At 37.5% G+C, this 18,959-nt stretch overlaps 1 protein-coding gene across 1 annotated transcript; it reads right to left on the bottom strand.

The window, feature by feature from the left end:
- Window positions 1–1,052: 1,052 nt before the first annotated feature.
- LOC145940250 (uncharacterized) lies at window positions 1,053–13,592 on the bottom strand. Its single transcript, XM_083045160.1, has 10 exons — window positions 13,560–13,592; window positions 10,741–10,994; window positions 7,765–10,411; window positions 3,290–3,422; window positions 3,179–3,186; window positions 2,968–3,061; window positions 2,516–2,571; window positions 2,279–2,324; window positions 1,954–2,159; window positions 1,053–1,127 (listed from the first exon to the last, which is right to left on the bottom strand). Exons 1-10 carry the CDS (start codon window positions 13,590–13,592, stop codon window positions 1,053–1,055), a joined length of 3,552 nt encoding a protein of 1,183 aa, XP_082901286.1.
- Window positions 13,593–18,959: the final 5,367 nt, after the last annotated feature.

The raw sequence follows: 18,959 nt of genomic DNA, 5'->3' as shown, positions 1-18,959 counted from the left end.
CTTATTATCGCGTACCACTGTAGAGTAACGCAAGAACGCGTCAAAAATCTCCCATCAGGACGTCACATATATCAATTGGTGCCAGCGCAGTGGGATTGAACAGTCATCATTAGTGGAATTTGCTCATCAGGAGAATAATACAAACATCACGCTGTAAATTAGAAACGTGTAATATAAATTAATTGATCCCAACGTGGTGGAATTTCGATACAAGGACACCAATATACGAAAACTTGTAACAGCATAACGGAATAATCAACACGACAGGAATACCTTTCAGCAAGTTCACTTTTACAATAAAACGCTCTGAAACAAATAAATAAAGAATCGTATCAAATAATATAATTTTGCAACTTGAAAAAAAATTACTACAAATATTATATATATTATATACACACGAAAACAATTATATCGTCACATAATACTAATTATATATAACAAGAAATTAAATAACCACGAATCGTACAATTAGCATAACTTTATTAAGCAAAACTACGAAAATTATTTATTATATATCTATAAGCAAATAAATAGCTACACAATATTACTTAGAAAATTGCACATTTTACAAAATAATTATCATTATATAAACATATATTACTACTACTACTACAAACATTATTTATTACGTATAAACAATTATACTATTATCGCACAATATTAATTACGAAATCACACATTGTACAAACAATTAGAATACACAAATACATTCGCAAACAAATTTTATAAATAAGAATATTACGAATTTTACATTTTACGAGAATATTTACAAACGAAAATTTTTACATAATTATAAATAATTAAAATGGATCGTTCAGGAGTACTCTCAACTCAAGCCGCGAGTAACGAAGATCGCGTTAATTACGAAACTGCATTTAAAAAATGCGCGAAAAAGAAGCGGAATTATGCAAACGTACTGAAATGTTAGAAAATATGATGCACGCACTCCCCAATAATTTTTCTGCGTCTGCTCCAACAGAAACCACCGTGGGTCACAATCTTACTTTCAATTATCCAAATAATCCTCCTCAAGCAATGGGAAACTCGAAATCCTATCTCCGCGATGCTCTCGAACTCGTACCGAAATACGACGGCCACAATATTCCCGTCTGGCAATTCGCAAGAGCCTGCAAAAGAGCAAAAGAGTCAATACCATCGTTAGACGAAGCACATTTTGTACGAATGCTACGTAACAAATTAACTCACCACGCGTACCTCGCCGTGGAAGATGAAATTCACCCGACGGTAGAAAAATTCGTCGACTGCCTCAAACGCACTTTTGGATCCGGTAGAAGCTCTAATTATTACCGCGGACAATTAAGTATGGCCTATAAAAAACAAAACGAACATATTCTCGATTATATAGGGCGTATTAAGGATTTAAGAACAGCTATAATAGATGGAGATCAAACTAACCTTGATAGACCGTTAAATGAATTCGAACTTTCGTCTATAGAGTCATTCGCTCTCGAAGCATTTTACGAAGGTCTTCCAAAAGAGTACAGGATAGAACTCCGCGCTGAAGGTTATATAGATTTCACCGATGCTTGCTCGAAAGTACTAGTAATCAACAGGCATCTAGAAAGAGAAGAATTAAGAAATAGAAACCCTCGTAATTATCGAGATAATTCCGTATCCGCAAATCCGACGCGAATACCACAACTCGACCCGCTTACCTCCTCGAACATACCATCCAGTCCTCCAACAAACGGACCTCAGAAAATTTGTAATTTCTGCAAAAAATTCGGACATTTAATACACGAATGCCGCAAACGACAGTACCACGAAGGTTTCAATAATAATAATAACAATCATAACAGCAACTATTCTAGAAATAACAATTATAATCGAAATAATAATTATAAATAATCATACATAATCCTAATAATTATAGTAATAATCAAAATAATAATAATAATTACAATAATAATGATAATTATGCAAATAACGTACCTTCGCAAAATACGGGAAACCGCTCAGGGGTCTCGAACAACGGGGTGACTCGAGGCCATGGCAAAGCCCTGTCAATAAATCATATGGAGAATGACCCAGGTCCCTCCACATCCTCAGGGGAGACGACGGAACAGTACGAGCTGTCGAACTCGAATCTCCATCCTTCAGGGGACCCATAGCTTTTATGCTCGATACGGGAGCACAACCTAATATTATAAAAAAGGGATGTATTAACTCCGAAATTTATATCAATAATAAGGATATAATTCAACTCACCGGAATCACTGAAAACATTGTCAATACTTTAGGCTCCATAGTAGCTTACATTTCTTATGCACCGGTGACGTTCTACGTTGTACCCGACGAATTTCCTATAACACAAGGAATTCTAGGATCAACATTTTTTACAGAACATAATGCGTGTATAAATTACGGAAATCAATCAATTACATGGCATAATTGTTCTTTTCAATTTAAAATAAAAGAATCAGTAATCATACCTCCACGTACAAATTTAGGAATCACAATTCGCATCTCGAATTCTGAGATCAAAACAGGTTACATTCCTCGCATGAAAATGGATCGCGATGGAGTCTACGCCGGAGAATCGGTTGTAACCTGCATAAACGATAAAGCATATATTAGGGTTATAAATATTTTAGACGACCCAATTGAATTTCCCATTCCTACAATTAAAATTTTAGAAATTGCGGAAATTTCAAAAAAACCGCCCAGTAATAATAGTAATAATAATAATAATAATAATAACAATAAAATTTCAGAAAATTTACCTCAATCCGCAGCAGAGACTGTACCCAAAAACGCTGAATCCGCTACTGATACGCAAATCGCGTCCAATCAACATAAAAACAATTATAAAGATAACTAAAAAATAATTCTAATCAACCACGCAGAAAAAAACAAACGCAAATTAATACTATAAATGAATGCATTTCTCACCTTACTCCTTTTGGCGCGCAATCGCGAGCCGCTGATCCAGATCAGCATCCTCACGGGCAGGAGCATTGTCTTCCTTTTGGCGCATCAAGGTGTGTCGTCGATTCAGATCGACATCCCAAAAATATCTCCACTCTCCTCGAATCCTTTTCTGAAACAAAAACGATTTCTCAATTAATAAATGTCTCTACACATGAAATCCCCTCTACTACTAATACTTACTCACGAAAAAGTGATCCCCCTATATCCACAACAATAGATGACAAACCGATGTACCTGCAACCAAAAACACGTACAATCACAAACAAAGGAACAGAAGTTAAATGTAATTCACTCACCACTGCTATATACAAAATAAAAATCAATGGCATGTACTTACGCCAAAGCCTGAAGAATTTAAACCAGAACCAGTTCAACTCAGTGCGATGCCATGAGGCAGAAATCCTGACATTGACACTGTCGTCACTACTGAATCCACTGTCAATGCAGAAGAAACCATCGTCAAGGACAGCCTACCTGTTAAAGAATATAAACCAGCATATATCATTAAAATCTGCGCAATAACAGTGATAATTTGCACTGTAGCACTTCTCATACTCATTATTATACATAAAGTATATGAAAGAAAATGTTACACACCTACGCTACAGCAATCCTGCGACTATATCCAAGACAACGTGCAATCTGGACATGCATATCTTGAAACACACGATGCAGAAGCTTCAGCAGTATTTAACTACAACAATCATAGAAAATATATAAAACCAGTTCAACACACGTACAACTCACATCAAGAGACACTCGAGATGTCAGAAATATATAACCTCAAAACTGCTTACCAGGATCTGGAGATGAGGCTTGACAAGTGCACATCGCCCATGCAAGCTGGGTTCAACAGGCTCACCGTCGCATCGTCTAAACACCGCTGCTCCAAGTTTAACGAGGGGGGTGTAACGGCCAGCGTCTCGCCTTAACGCCCGTCGCTGTCAGTCACTATTTTCTTTTTTTTTCTTTAATTATTATATTATTTTAATTATCTATCTTCTTCCTTGCCACCGATCTTTAAAATATATTTTACACGAGATTCCACTATAATCACATTTAATCTCAACGCGGTAATAATCGAATAAATCGCATCTAAATACTGCTGACAACAATCGAAGGAATACACAACATCGCGCCTGTCAACACTAGCAGACGACAAAGCGGCCATGATAGAACGAGAGAGAGTTTGGTGAGAAAGCTCTCTTCGATTAAAGCGGGAAAATTCAAATAGCCTAATAAAACGAATTATGCTCTTTTTCCTTTTTCAATGTTTAAACGTTAATTTAATATTAATTATTACTAGACCATTCATGTCTAGCAGTCAAACTTGGATATATAAACATATTTATAAAGATACTAATTTAGATATATTAATAATTATATTAAGAATTACGTACGTATCATTCAGTGAAATATTGCAAATAAGATAGTATATGTAATACGCTTACATTCATATATATATATATATATATATATATATATATATATATACATATATATATATGTTATGTCGTGAGTCAGACCGAAAATCAATTGTTATATGTTATCTTCTTTAACATTTCAAGTACTGGAGCATAAGCGTCGTTAAATGGTTCATTATTATCTTCGATCGTATTTAGGTCATTTTGTTGTTGTTTAATAAAGATAGTTTCAAAAATCAACTAATATTTTAAAATTATCCCAATCCATGTTATGTTTCTGTTCTGTAATATGTTTAGATATGACTGATTGAAGAAATATATATATTATATATAAATATATACAACGTATCTATATATTCTATCTATATAGGTATATAAAATGTAAACATTTGAGAAAGTAGTTTTCTCTTAAAAGAACTTTGTCTTTTCGGAAACAATAATACTTCTGTGAAACTCCAAAGATCTCCCAGGTAATGCCTGTGAGACCCTTTGAGTTTGTTAAAACCAATGCAAACTTGCCTTTTGTTCATTATATATGCTCCTGGCAAAGAGGTAATAAAAGAAAAATATATATAAAAATATATAAAAAAGGAATATAAAAAGATATACATATAAAGGGAAAAGAATTAAGATTATAGTAAGGTTTGTCGTTGTTCGCGATCGTGTTGTTTGATATGTACGTGCGAATTAGAATTGCCGATATCGCTCAGAGAGAGCGAGGTGTCGAAGGCGGGAAAGAAGACAATGTCGGTGAGCTCGTGAGACTAAGAGAGAGAGAGAAGGATAGCGTATGTTGTGGTGTGAAGCGTCAGCTGATTGAACGCGAGGAACCGAAGGTCGATGGATTAACTGAGAGAGATCTTGAGGTATCGGAGTAGAGAAATGAAATATCAATTGCGAGGCTGTGTTGCACTTTGGATAAAATACGTTTATTTTATCGAGTCCGACAAGCACATAATTTGCTGCGATCATTAATCGCGATAGATCAGTTTAATCGACACTTTATTTCAACGCGACAGCGCGTATAACCAGATGAATTTATTTCGATCCACAGATTTTAGAGATATTCGTGATTCGATTGCTACTTGTATCAAAACAGATAGAGACCCGCGCTAGTCGAGTCTGACCTTTTATAATATTTTCCACGAAGATCTCGAACCTTCGGCGAAGCGGGAAGGGGATAACTCGAGTTTGCGCGAATCTCCTGATTTTGAGTAAATCGGTGTAACGGTAACGCTTTATCTGGCGAAAACAAAACAAGAGAAGAATCAACATGTCCCGAAACAATGATGTTGTGATCTCGCGTGTTTCGGTTTTATGTTATAATAACAGAATAAAGTAATGTCGAATACTTAAAGATAATTCTTAAAGATAATACAAAATTTCAATTTTAACCAGCTTGAACATACCGCCCGCCTCGAAAGAATCATTTCGAAACAATTTAACGATGGTGAACCAGGCGTTACTATATAAAAACCAACACACAGAAACCAAAAAATGAATTTACGCAGTCGAGGCGTTGGATATATCTAGAGTTCGTCATACACTAGTTGGCAGTGAAAGATTAATCAAGTCGCCTTTTCACGATTTTCTAGTGCGATCGGCAACAAACAAATTTTCGTTAACGGACGTTTATATTCGGAGGTAGCAGTTTTGATTGTTACGACGCGGATTAAATTGTCAACGCCCGGATGGCACTGAATGATGCGGCCTAATTCCCACTTGCACGGTGGTTACAACGGATTTCGAATTACCACGAGTTGTCCTGCTTGAACATTTTGAGCGATTTTCTTCCACTTTACTCGTTGTTGCTCGGGTGTTTATATAGTCGCTTTGCCATAACTTCCAGAACCTTTCGATTAATTGACGAACTAATTGCCAGCGCGTTAGGCGATTTTCGTTTACATTCAGAATTGAAGGTTCTGGACTCGTAGTAAGAGCGGTGCCAATTAAAAAATGACCGGGTGTCAGAGGATCGTATTCGTCCGGAGTATCCGAGAGAGGGACGAGAGGTCGCGAATTCAAGCAAGCTTCGATTTGGCACAAAAGAGTTGAAAACTCTTCGAACGTCAGGATGTGCGAACCGACCACCCGCCGAAGGTGGTGCTTTACGCTGCGCACTCCTGCCTCCCATAAACCGCCGAAATGCGGGGCGGCCGGAGAAATGAAATGCCACGAGACTTTGGCGCATGCGGTTTTGTTGAGGAAATTTGGATCTCTAATCGCGGCGCGAAATGCAGTTTTTAATTCACGATCAGCTCCGACGAACGTAGTGCCGTTGTCGGAGTATATTGACTCGGGTAGTCCTCTTCGCGCGCAGAATCGAGAATATGCACCAAGAAATGCAGAAGTAGAATATCCGTCTACAATTTCGAGATGAATAAGCTCGGGTGGCCATACATATAAACACGACGATATAAGCCTTTCTGGACGTTATGCCGCGACCAGACATGGATCGAATGAGAACGGGGCCGGCGTAATCGATTCCGCAGTGTAAAAACGCCCGCGTCGGAGGGGTGACTCGCACTTTTGGCAAACTTCCCATAAGTTGTGTAGGCGCAGCGGCCTTTTCGCGAACGCAAACGACGCATTGGTGAATTACAGATTTTACCATCGTTCGCGCGCGAAGAATCCAGAATTCTCTTCGTAAGGTTGCCATTGTCAGCTGCGGGCCGGCGTGGAGAGATCGCAGATGAGCGTTTTGAATGATTAGCTTTACTAATGGGTGTGCCGCTAAAATGATCGGATGCTTAACCGGACGGAGCAGCGGCGCGTTTGATAACCGCCCGCCAACGCGAATTAATTGAATCCTCGCCGAGGAATGGATTTAAGGATAACAAGGCGCCTTTTGACGGAGTCGGGTTTTTTTTTTAAGAAGCGCGTCTTTTTCAAGAGGAAATGTTTCCTCTTGTATTCGTTGAAGCCAAAAATCTCGAGCCGTCCTGTACTCATCAGCTGACAAAGCAAAGGCGGATTCGGCTGGTGTCTCGCGCCGTTTGATGCGATTGCGGAGAAGGGATGCGTATCTTATAACGTAAGCCGTGACTCTTATGAGTTTAGGCCACGACGAATATCGCGTAGCGAGATCCCACGGTTCTTTAGGTGTTGTAAGATGAATAGCTGCGCGAGCGTTTTGTTCGAGACTCGTATCGATCTTCAAAGTATCGGATAGCGAGGGCCATTCAGAAGCCGGAAGAAGCAGCCATGGTGGTCCTTGCCACCAAAGGTCATATGACGCGAGCCGCTCTCCGGAAATGCCTCGCGAAGCGCAATCGGCGGGATTTTCGGCCGTAGAGACATGTCGCCATTGGGCAAATGGAATTCGAGATTGAATTTCAGACACGCGATTCGCGACAAATGTTTTCCACTTCGTTGGATATTGGCTCACCCATGCGAGAACGACAGTCGAATCTGTCCAACAGGTACACGGTACGGTTGTCATATGAAGTGATGTACGCACGAATTCCATTAGTCTTGCGAGTAAAACGGCAGCAGCAAGCTCTAGTCGCGGAACACTCAACGTCTTGACTGGCGCGACCTTGGATTTGCTAACTAATAACATCGACGTGACGGGTCCCGCTAAAGGCGTGATTCTTATATAAATCGCTGCCGCGTAGGCCGCGGTTGACGCGTCGGAAAATCCATGAAGTTCGCAATGCTCGGTGTCCGCGCCGCGTTGTATCCAGCGATTGAGCTGCAAATTATTGAGCTCGGTTAATGATCCCTGAATTTCTGCCCACTTTTCGACTAATGGAAGCGGAAGCGGATCCCATTCTAATTTGAGTTGCCACAGTTGTTGCAAGAAAATTTTGGCAACGACAGTGACGGGGGTGCTCCAACCCAGCGGATCGAACATTTTCGCAACGGTAGACAAGATCGATCGCTTCGTTTTTGGAATATCGGTGGGAAACGATACGAGAAACTGAAAGACGTCCAATGATGGTCTCCAACTAATACCGAGAATCTTTACTTGCTCGTCTGTTTGCAACGATTTACTACATGCTAGCCCGTGATTTTCGATGTCGATATCGTTTAAAAGTTTTGGGGTATTGCTCGACCACTTTCTTAAATTGAATTGACCTTGTTGTAACAAAGTGCATAATTGATTTCGAATTTGACGCAGAAGGGGAACGTCGTCAGCACCGAATAGAACATCGTCGACGTAAATATGGTCTTGTAAAACTACAGCGGCCAGGGGAAACGATTCTCCCTCATCTTGGATTAGCTGTCTTAAAACGCGCAAAGCTAAAAACGGAGCCGAAGCCGTGCCATATGTCACGGTTAAAAGTTGATACGCTTGTGCAACTTCCGTATTACGCGCACTCCACAAAATTCTCTGATAATCGATATCGCGGGGATCGACAAGTATTTGTCGATACATTTTTGCGATGTCGGCCGAATAGACGTACCGAAATTGACGCCACCGTAGGATTACCGCAGCTAGATCCGTTTGTAATTTTGGACCGATAAGTAAGTGGTCGTTCAGCATCGTTGCGTTAGAAGTGCGACTCGAAGCGTTAAACACGACTCTTAACTGCGTGGTAAGGCTGCTGTCTCGAATCACCGGATGATGAGGCAGATAGACGCATTGTGTGGAGGATAGCGCGGCGTTATCGACTTTCTGCATGTGTCCGAGTCTTTCGAAGTCGTTAAGAAACTCTGTGTAGTCAAGCTTTAATTCGGGTTTCGCGTTGAATCGACGATGTAAATTTTTTAGCAATTTCTCGGCAGTAGAGTAAGATTCACCGATTTCAATGGGCGGGCCGCGCTTAAACGGAAGGCGAACGACGTAACGTCCGTCAGAGCAGCGTGAATGTGTCGTGCGAAAGTGCTCTTCGCATTGCTGCTCCTCCGGACTTAATAAAGTTTGTCGAGGGATCTCCTCGATCTCCCAGAATTTTCGTAATTCTAGCTCGAGAGACGAGTTCGAACAATGTTGAACTGTGACGGTTTTACGCGAGACAGAAGGGGTCGAGATAGGGCCCGAGAGAATCCACCCGAAAATTGTCTTTTGCGCGATTGGTTGTCCATTCTTCCCTTTTCTTACGCCGTCGAGAATTAGCTCGCCATAAAGGTCCGCGCCGATTATTAGATCAATGGGGTCATCGTTTAGAGGTTCGGGATCTGCGAGCGCGAGATCGCTTAAATGACTCCAGTTGATCTGAGAGGCTACTGGCGGCGGAGAATATTTGGTGAGTGATTTTAAAATCGAGGCTCTGGTAGTTAAAACCGGGTGAGGTTGATTATACGGCGAAATTCGAATATTAGCGGCGTAACGACAAGTGCCGGCATCGACGCATCCGACAGCGGCAATCGAGATAGGCGTGCGGACGCGGCGCAATTTTAAAGTTTGACTTAACTTTTCTGAGATAAACGTGATCTCTGACCCTTGATCCAGGAGCGCTCTCCCGACTGCGGCGCGCCCATTTTGTGAGCTTACGGTAATGCGGGCCGTCGCGAGTAAAATCGGAGGTCGAGACGTGACGTTCGACGTCGAAAATAATGCTGTTACAGAATTTGTTTCCGTCGTTTCCGCGTGTGTTGTAATCGGTGTGGAAACGGCGGCAACACTTGGAGACAAAGCCGAATCAAGATGCAGCATCGAGTGATGTCGTTTTTGACATGTCCGACAAGAATATTTACTGGGGCACGAGTTTACTGCGTGCTTTAAACTTAAACAATTTAGGCAGCGTTTAGCTGTCTTCACAATCTCTAGCCGTTGATTCGGATTTTTCTTTATAAATTGTGGACATTTATTAAGGTAGTGACATGCTTTACATAATGAACACGATACAGTAGCTGAAGGTGAAGCGCTAGCGCTGGTGACCTTTTGTGTGCGTGTTTGTTTGTTTGGATTAGGAAGCGCGAACTCTTCGAGAGCGCGAGCGCGCGACGCGATAAATCGATCGAGATCGTCATAAGTTGGTATCGTCGTATCGTCGCCTCCTTTCAATTTCCACGCTTTCCGTGTCGAGTTATCTAATTTTTGCGATACGCTGTAAACGAGGATGTCGCTAAGTATTTCTTCCGCGGTTCTTTTTAAATTTTTGAGCGAGGCAATCGCGCGATTCGCTTTATCTCGAAGCTCATTTAACTCAAACGCAGAGTCGCGCGAAACGCTCAGTAGATTGTACAATGCAGAAACATGCACTTCGATTAATCGACGCTGGTATTATATCGCGATGTTATTGTTTTCCACGCAATGTCGAAGTTATCAGCGGTAACGGGAATATTCTGAATCGATTCCAACGCGCGACCTGTAAGGCTTGACGATAAAAAATGCATCCGAGCAAACGCTGACAAGTCTTTATTTTCGATAATAAGAGATTTGAAGCGGTCGCGGAAACTCTCCCACTCGTCGTACTTGCCGGCAAACGGCGGGATGCTGATAGGCGGTAGATGCGACAGGGAGAATGTTGCAGATGAGCCGATCTGACGATGCAGGTGATCGGGAGATGCAGGTTGCTTGACGACCGGCTCTATGTCCTCGAGGCACTCCGCCATGTAATCCAGTGTATCGTTGTAGATGTCTTCGTGGGTCTCGAAACGTTGCTTAGCGAAATAGTCTAACGCGTCTCGTTTTTCTTCCGGAACGTATTGCAGAAGAGATGCATGGGTCTGAAGGCACTACCCCCATATCTCCTTTAATACGGACACACGCGAACGAATCTTCGCGCCGGTATAATTGTTCTTCCCGATTTTTTTAAAATTTTCTAAAGCTCGAGAGATGGAGTATAAGAATGTTTGTTGCTTCCCTAATAGCTCACTCATTTTGAACAATGAAGAGAGTCAAGTCACACAACACTGCGTTTAGAGCTCCGCACAGATGCACTTCAATCCGGCTCGAAGGACCAAATTATGTTCGCGATCGTGTTGTTTGATATGCACGTGCGAATTAGAATTGCCGATATCGCTCAGAGAGAGCGAGGTGTCGAAGGCGGGAAAGAAGACAATGTCGGTGAGCTCGTGAGACTAAGAGAGAGAGAAGGATAGCGTATGTTGTGGTGTGAAGCGTCAGCTGATTGAATGCGAGGAACCGAAGGTCGATGGATTAACTGAGAGAGATCTTCAGGTATCGGAGTAGAGAAATAAAATATCAATTGCGAGGCTGTGTTGCACTTTGGATAAAATACGTTTATTTTATCGAGTCCGACAAGCACATAATTTGCTGCGATCATTAATCGCGATAGATCAGTTTAATCGACACTTTATTTCAACGCGACAGCGCGTATTATAACCAGATGATGAATTTATTTCGATCCACAGATTTTAGAGATATTCGTGATTCGATTGCTACTTGTATCAAAACAGATAGAGACCCGCGCTAGTCGAGTCTGACCTTTTATAATATTTTCCACGAAGATCTCGAACCTTCGGCGAAGCGAGAAGGGGATGACTCGAGTTTGCGCGAATCTCCTGATTTTGAGTAAATCGGTGTAACGGTAACGCTTTATCCGACGAAAACAAAACAAGAGAAGAATCAACATGTCCCGAAACAATGATGTTGTGATCTCGCGTGTTTCGGTTTTATGTTATAATAACAGAATAAAGTAATGTCGAATACTTAAAGATAATTCTTAAAGATAATACAAAATTTCAATTTTAACCAGCTTGAACAGTCGTCTTTATTTAATTTCTACGACGCCATAAAAACATTGATTAATTTTTTTCAGATTCAATAAATTCTTGCTTATTATTTGTAAAGATTAGAAAATTGAGAAATAAATTAAAATTTTTTAAAATGTTATTTCTTTAGAGTCGAGTCAATTTCCTCATTTGATCCCTATATATATGCGAGTAGGATGACTTTTAAGTAATGAATAAAATGAGGAAAGACTAAATTAAGTTAAGTTTAGAGTAAAACGGACCTTTTATGAACAAATTAATTTGATGTTATAATATTTAAACGTACAAATAAAATAAAAATAAAAATAGAATTGTTAGAGTTGCAACAATATATTTAGATACGCACATGGACAGTATCTGAATGTAATTAGAGAGAAAGGACACACATATTTTGACCAGAATTTTATGGCTCTTCTGCCGAAGCTGAGAATCTATGACACAAAGTTCGGGCAAAACCGTCAGTAGAAAAACGCGTTAAAAGAAACGCTCTTAAAAGAAATAACGTTTCATGTATCTTACATATATATCTTTATTTTACATTAGTAACGCGTAATTCACTGTGCGCATTTTCTAATTAAATAAGAGTTAATAATAAGAATTAACTTGTAACGACAGCCCCGCGTCATTCCCGACCGTCCACCCGTCGGAAGGCTGCGCCCGGCGAACACCGGCGGGGCAGGGCAGTAGGCGCCGAGCGCCAAAATTAATCAAACCGTTAAACACGGTTAACCGAAAACGGCCTCGGGAACGAAGACGCCCGACGCGCGCCGTAACAACCTGATTACCACTTCCCCCTCTCCCTCTCCTTCAATCCGGCATTCGGCCCCGTATAAAAAGAGAGCTCGCAATAAGAGCTCTCTCAGATACCGTTCCGACTCCGCCGTATCACCGAATCCTCCAAAGCAAAGAATAGAGATCGAGGTAGACGCTTTCGCTGCCTCTGCGAAGATAGTCTTCGCACTCAAACCTCCGGCTTCCGAAAACCTACGAACCTATGTATCCGAGGTAGACGGGTCCGCTGCCTCTCCCGAGATTGTCTCGAGATACATAAATTCCATCTCTCGCACCAAGCGCATCGGCGACAGTTAGGTGGAGCTCCTCCACCTTTGCCGAGATTTCTCGGCCGCCGTTGCATTCCCGCCTCGCGCGCTCACAAGCGAATTGTGAACCTACGATATCCGCGAACCTCCGCGGATCCCCGCGCCACGGAACCGCGCGACGCCCGCCTCATATTATAAGCGTGCCGTTCGACCGTGCTCTCTTCGATATATCGCCGCTCTCCCCCGACGCGGTTTTTCTATACGCGCTGACGCACGTGCCGGCAAAACTCCAGCCGCTCCTCGCGTCGTACCGACACCCGCGCCAAGCTGTCGTGTAAACACGACCGCGCCGCGAGCCGACACCGATACACACCACCGTACGATTCGATACAAACACACACACACACACACACACACACACACACACACACACGCACACCGCGGCGATTTAAAGCCCGAGATATAGCTGTCAGCTGATTGCAAGACATCTACAGACGCGTGCGACGTACACACATACCTTCACACCACCCATACACGCCCACTTGTACATAACTACACATACATGTAATAAAGTTCGTTTTGTTTCATTATAATTACCGCGTTTGCTGTCTCACCCTTCACGAGCCCTGATCCCGACTGCGTTATCCCGAGCTCGCGAAAGACTCCGTTACAAACTGAATATATATAAAGTTATTCTTCCAATCTTTAATCCATAATCAACAAGAATAAAATATTATATTTATATGACTGAGAAAAACGACAATTAATAACACATTAAAACAAAAACAACTATTTATAAGTACAATATATATAATGTAAAATATAATAAAATAAAAATAAAAACAAAATAAATATCTATTATTTATTCAAAATTAAGGAACATTTAAATCTACGCGATTATGTCAAAATACATTTATAATTATATTATCTATTTTCTTTCAGATAGATTGAGAACTCAATCTACAAGAAGTGTTTTGTTATTTCATAAACTTTTAATGCATTAAGCATTGACTCGTTATTCATTACAGAACAATTAGCATTTTATCAACTTTGTCATCTAACGCCTTACGTTGTTAAAGGAGACCAAAATATTTTTCAATTTTTCAATTTTTATGTTATTTAAATCTTTGATGTTTCGAGAATATTCTCTGAAAATTTCAAGAAAATGTAAAAATTTATCGCGAAACAACGAAATATAAAGATGTTTGTGAATTAGTTTGCGCACTTTTCTTCAGTATGTCTGTTTATTTGAATATTATTTGTCTTCTGCTGTTAAACGCACTATATTCTATAGAACCTATTTGATATTTTGTACGTTTGAAATTGTACTTTTTTTAAATAAAAAGGTGGTTCTCTTATTGGCTTAGTTTACATCATGCACTTGATACGCGTATCAAATAGTAAATAACTAGTACATTGATTCAGTTATTGGCTGATCAGCTCAAATGCACTTGATATACGCGTATCAAGTGCTCGATGAACTACGCCATTATCTTAAAATCAAAATAAATCTATCTCTCTTTACATATAACACATATAAAAGATTCTAAGAGAATTCAATTTTTTAAATAAAGTGTATATACAGGGTGTCCCATTTTAATCTCCACAGGCAAACATCTCGAAAAATATAGAAGATACGGAAAAATATTTCAGACAAAATTGTAGGACTTGAAGGCGGCATCTCGAAAAATATACAAAATACGGAAAAATATTTCAAACAAAATTGTAGGACTTGAAGGCGGACAGATGATGAAAATATTTATTTGACCTTGAATGACTTATTGAAGGTCAGGTCAATGTCATCGATTTTCTTAAATGGAACCCCCTATTTTTATTGCATATTCTTGTAACTCTTGTCGAGGCGTTTTCAAAACACTACCTATATGGGTCTATTGCGCCGTTCTCAAGATACAAAGCTTTAAAATTGACATATCATCGGCAATCGCATTATCCGATGTACACAGCGGGGAGGTTGTTCAGTCGAATTTGTACATCAAGTGGCTCTAAAAAGGGCAGACTGTGTGTGTGTGTGTGTGTGTGTGTGTGTGTGTGTGTGTGTGTGTGTGTGTGTGTGTGTGTGTGTGGGTGGGTGGGTGGGTGAGTGGGTGGGTGTGTGTGGGTGGGTGCTTCTTTAGTAAAACTTTTATCTCTCTTTCTCTACCATTTTCTTATCCTTTCCCTTACATTAAAATAACCACAAGGAAAAAAAATGTTTTACTAAAGAAGCACACACACACACACACACGCATTCTAATTAAATAATTAATAAAATAATTTCTCAAAAGTAATCTCATTCTGATTCTGTTAGTTTTTTGTTTTCTTGTACAGAATATTGTAACAATTTTTTAAAATGCACAAGCTCTTTAATTTTTTAATATTTATAATATCAAAAAGATCATTAAATAAATTTATAAAACAGATTGTAGCAATGCTATCTTTAAATGAAAAAAATATTCATATATTTTAAAACTGTCAATGAATCAGCAACACTGTTACTAAATAATTAGGCTGCAAATCGAACTTTCATTTCTTGTTTTTAGTATTTTATTAAATGTTTGAAACTGTTGCTCAGTTTATTCACTAAATAAAATTCCTCATTTTCTTGAATAGTGTAAAGTTCTTCAAAATAAATATTTCCATGATATTCTTCCTCATATTTTGCAATTATAATACGAAAATCTTCTAAACAATTCCGTATTTATTTTAACACGTGTGATGGATTAAAAAATATAAAACTTTTTTGTATTAACACAAGATATAAAAAATATAACTAAAAATTGTTATTATGGTTTTCTTCATCTACACTCGGCCAAAAAAAACGGTACACTTGAAAAGTAGTAAAAAATTGTGAAAGTTTAAGAATTTACATCTCAGCTAATAATTATGATATCGAGGTGCTTAAAAAACGAAAATGAAGCTTGAAGTCTGTAGTTTCAGAAAATTTTAGTGCCGATTACATGGAATAATTAGTTTTGCAATGACAAATGACAGAGTGAGAACCTGCAAAATTGATAAATTAAAGATCCACTTTCCTGAATTGCACGGCGTGAATCAGTTGACGTAACTCAATGGCATGAAAAACACGTAAAAATTCACTTTTCTCTTTAAAATGCACTTTGGCGGAACCCGATACAATAATTTTTCGCTGAGTTATCTCAATTTGAAAAAAGTCCATTTTTTAAAGACAAATTATGATTTAAAATGTGTATCTGCTATCTTTATCAATTCGAACCGTTGCAATTTTATTCAACAATGTTGCACTGAATGCGGGATTGTCCCGAAGCGATGCAAATCGTTCCGGGCATCTCGCGTAAACATAGTCCGAATAGGATATTCGCGAGGTTTTCGCCAGTACGAGTTCGGCACTACTTCCTCTCTATCGGCGAAAACCCTGCGAATATCCTTTTCAGACTCTGTTTATGCGAGATGCCCGGAACAATTTGCATCACTTCGAGACAATCCCGCATTCAGTGCAACATTGTTGAATAAAATTGCAACGGTTCGAATTGATAAAGATAGCAGATACACATTTTAAATCATAATTTGTCTTTAAAAAACGGACTTTTTTCAAATTGAGATAACTCAGCGAAAAATTATTGTATCGGATTCCGCCAAAGTGCATTTTAAAGAGAAAAGTGAATTTTTACGTGTTTTTCATGCCATTGAGTTACGTCAACTGATTCACGCCGTGCAATTCAGGAAAGTGGATCTTTAATTTATCAATTTTGCAGGTTCTCATTCTGTCATTTGTCATTGCAAAACTAATTATTCCACGTAATCGGCACTAAAATTTTCTGAAACTACAGACTTCAAGCTTCATTTTCGTTTTTTAAGCACCTCGATATCATAATTATTAGCTGAGATGTAAATTCTTAAACTTTCACAATTTTTTACTACTTTTCAAATGTACCGCTTTTTTGGCCGTGTATAGATGAAGAAAACCATAATAACAATTTTTAGTTATATTTTTTATATCTTGTGTTAATACAAAAAAGTTTTATATTTTTTAATCCATCACACATGTTAAAATAAATACGGAATTGTTTAGAAGATTTTCGTATTATAATTGCAAAATATGAGGAAGAATATCATGAAAATATTTATTTTGAAGAACTTTACACTATTCAAGAAAATGAGGAATTTTATTTAGTGAATAAACTGAGCAACTGTTTCAAACATTTAATAAAATACTAAAAACAAGAAATGAAAGTTCGGTTTGCAGCCTAATTATTTAGTAACAGTGTTGCTGATTCATTGACAGTTTTAAAATATATGAATATTTTTTTTCATTTAAAGATAGCACTGTTACAATCTGTTTTATAAATTTATTTAATGATCTGTTTGATATTATAAATATTAAAAGTTAAAGAGCTTGTGCATTTTAAAAAAATTGTTACAATATTTTGTACAAGAAAACAAAAAACTGATAGAATCATAATGAGATTACTTTTGAGAAATTATTTTATTAATTATTTAATTAGAATGCGAGAAATATATTTTTAATTTAAAAATAAAAACTCAAAAATTAATTTTTACAAAAATAAAAATGAAATTTATTGGTTTTTTAATTGGTATTTACAGTCTTCAATTATATCATAAATTATGTGAGAATAAAATTTATAAAAATACATATATACATATATATCATCATATAAAATGAGTCAAGACATAACGAGCACACAATGGCTGTAATAACAATTCTATATCTTGACAATTTGTTAATATATATAATAAATCTTAGTAGACTGAAATCTTAGTACTGTAAAATTCGCAAAGATTACAACTAACTGTATACCTCAGGACAATATTTCCTTATTATAAATAGCATCTAAAATTGATTTGGTATATGTAATTAATATGATCACATCAATTAAACGTGTCTTATTTAATTGAAATAAATAATTTAAAAAATCAAAACTTAATTAACAAAAGAATTGATAAGATATCCTAACCTAACCTAACCTAACCCTAACCAAAAGATTTTATTTACTTTAATTCAGAATTTTGATACACACACTCTTATATAAAAAAATCATGTATGTATGCGAGGTTAAATAATTATTTCTTATATAGCAAGGTTCTATTGTTAAATCTTTATAGAAAAAAATAAAAAGTCAAAATTGTTTAAAAGCTTATAAAAATACATTATTTAAATTCTTCTTTAATTTTAATAAAAAGTAGAAGTTTTTTAATGTATCACCTAATTTTTATTTGTACAAAAGCTGAGAAAGTAATAAAAATGTGCCTTTATAAAATTAGTAAAAAGTTTTTATTAAAAAAATTTTTGAATCAGTTTTTATAATGAATCTTATAATTAAGACAGTCATTAATAAGATTTAGAAATCCTGGAATCTCATTTAATTTAATATATTTTATTGAGGTTGTAATAAAAAGCTCATCAAAATTAGATTGAATTATATTAGCTCTCAGACTGTTGATTTTGTGATAGACATTTTACAAAGGATAGACATTTTACTAAATTAATTCAGCATAAACACCAATAAAAGTTTATGTTAAATATATTTTAAGTAATACATTTTTTTATGAAATTTTATAAAGTTATTATTAATTTAATAAAAAATATCTATATATATAAAATTTGTTTTTTTTTTATTTTTTATTTTTAGTTATTTTTAAATCTAAAATATTGTCATTAATTTTATTATATGTTATAAAATATATGTTTATTATGTTACAAAAAATTATTAGCATTGTATGTTTATTATGTTATTAAATAATGGCTAAAAAAAATTTAACGCTAAAAATTTATATGTAAAAAGAATTCTATAATTTAAATTTTTATTATTCTAATTGTTCTCTTCAGATAGGCACCCTAAATTAAGCTAAGGTTAAAATTACCTGAAGTTGATTTAATCAAGAACATTTTATTTTACACGTAGACCTTATAGATATAGAC

This window comes from Prenolepis imparis, unplaced genomic scaffold (assembly GCF_030444845.1).
Source record: "Prenolepis imparis isolate NDT839.2.m4 unplaced genomic scaffold, iyPreImpa1.0 SCAF_9, whole genome shotgun sequence".
Taxonomy (NCBI): domain Eukaryota; kingdom Metazoa; phylum Arthropoda; class Insecta; order Hymenoptera; family Formicidae; genus Prenolepis; species Prenolepis imparis.
Note: the sequence above shows the minus strand (reverse complement) of the source record. Positions and strands in the feature narration are given on the sequence as shown.

Bases quoted from the DNA above. Each gene is read 5' to 3' on its own strand.
- LOC145940250 (XM_083045160.1), bottom strand. From the start codon at position 13,592: ATGTACAAGTGGGCGTGTATGGGTGGTGTGAAG. The intron at 10,995-13,559 runs GTATGTGTGTAC...TAGTGCCTTCAG, and splicing joins CGTGTATGGGTGGTGTGAAG to ACCCATGCATCTCTTCTGCA. The intron at 2,572-2,967 runs GTGAGGATGCTG...TCGTTTATGCAG, and splicing joins GGAAGACAATGCTCCTGCCC to GTTACAACCGATTCTCCGGC.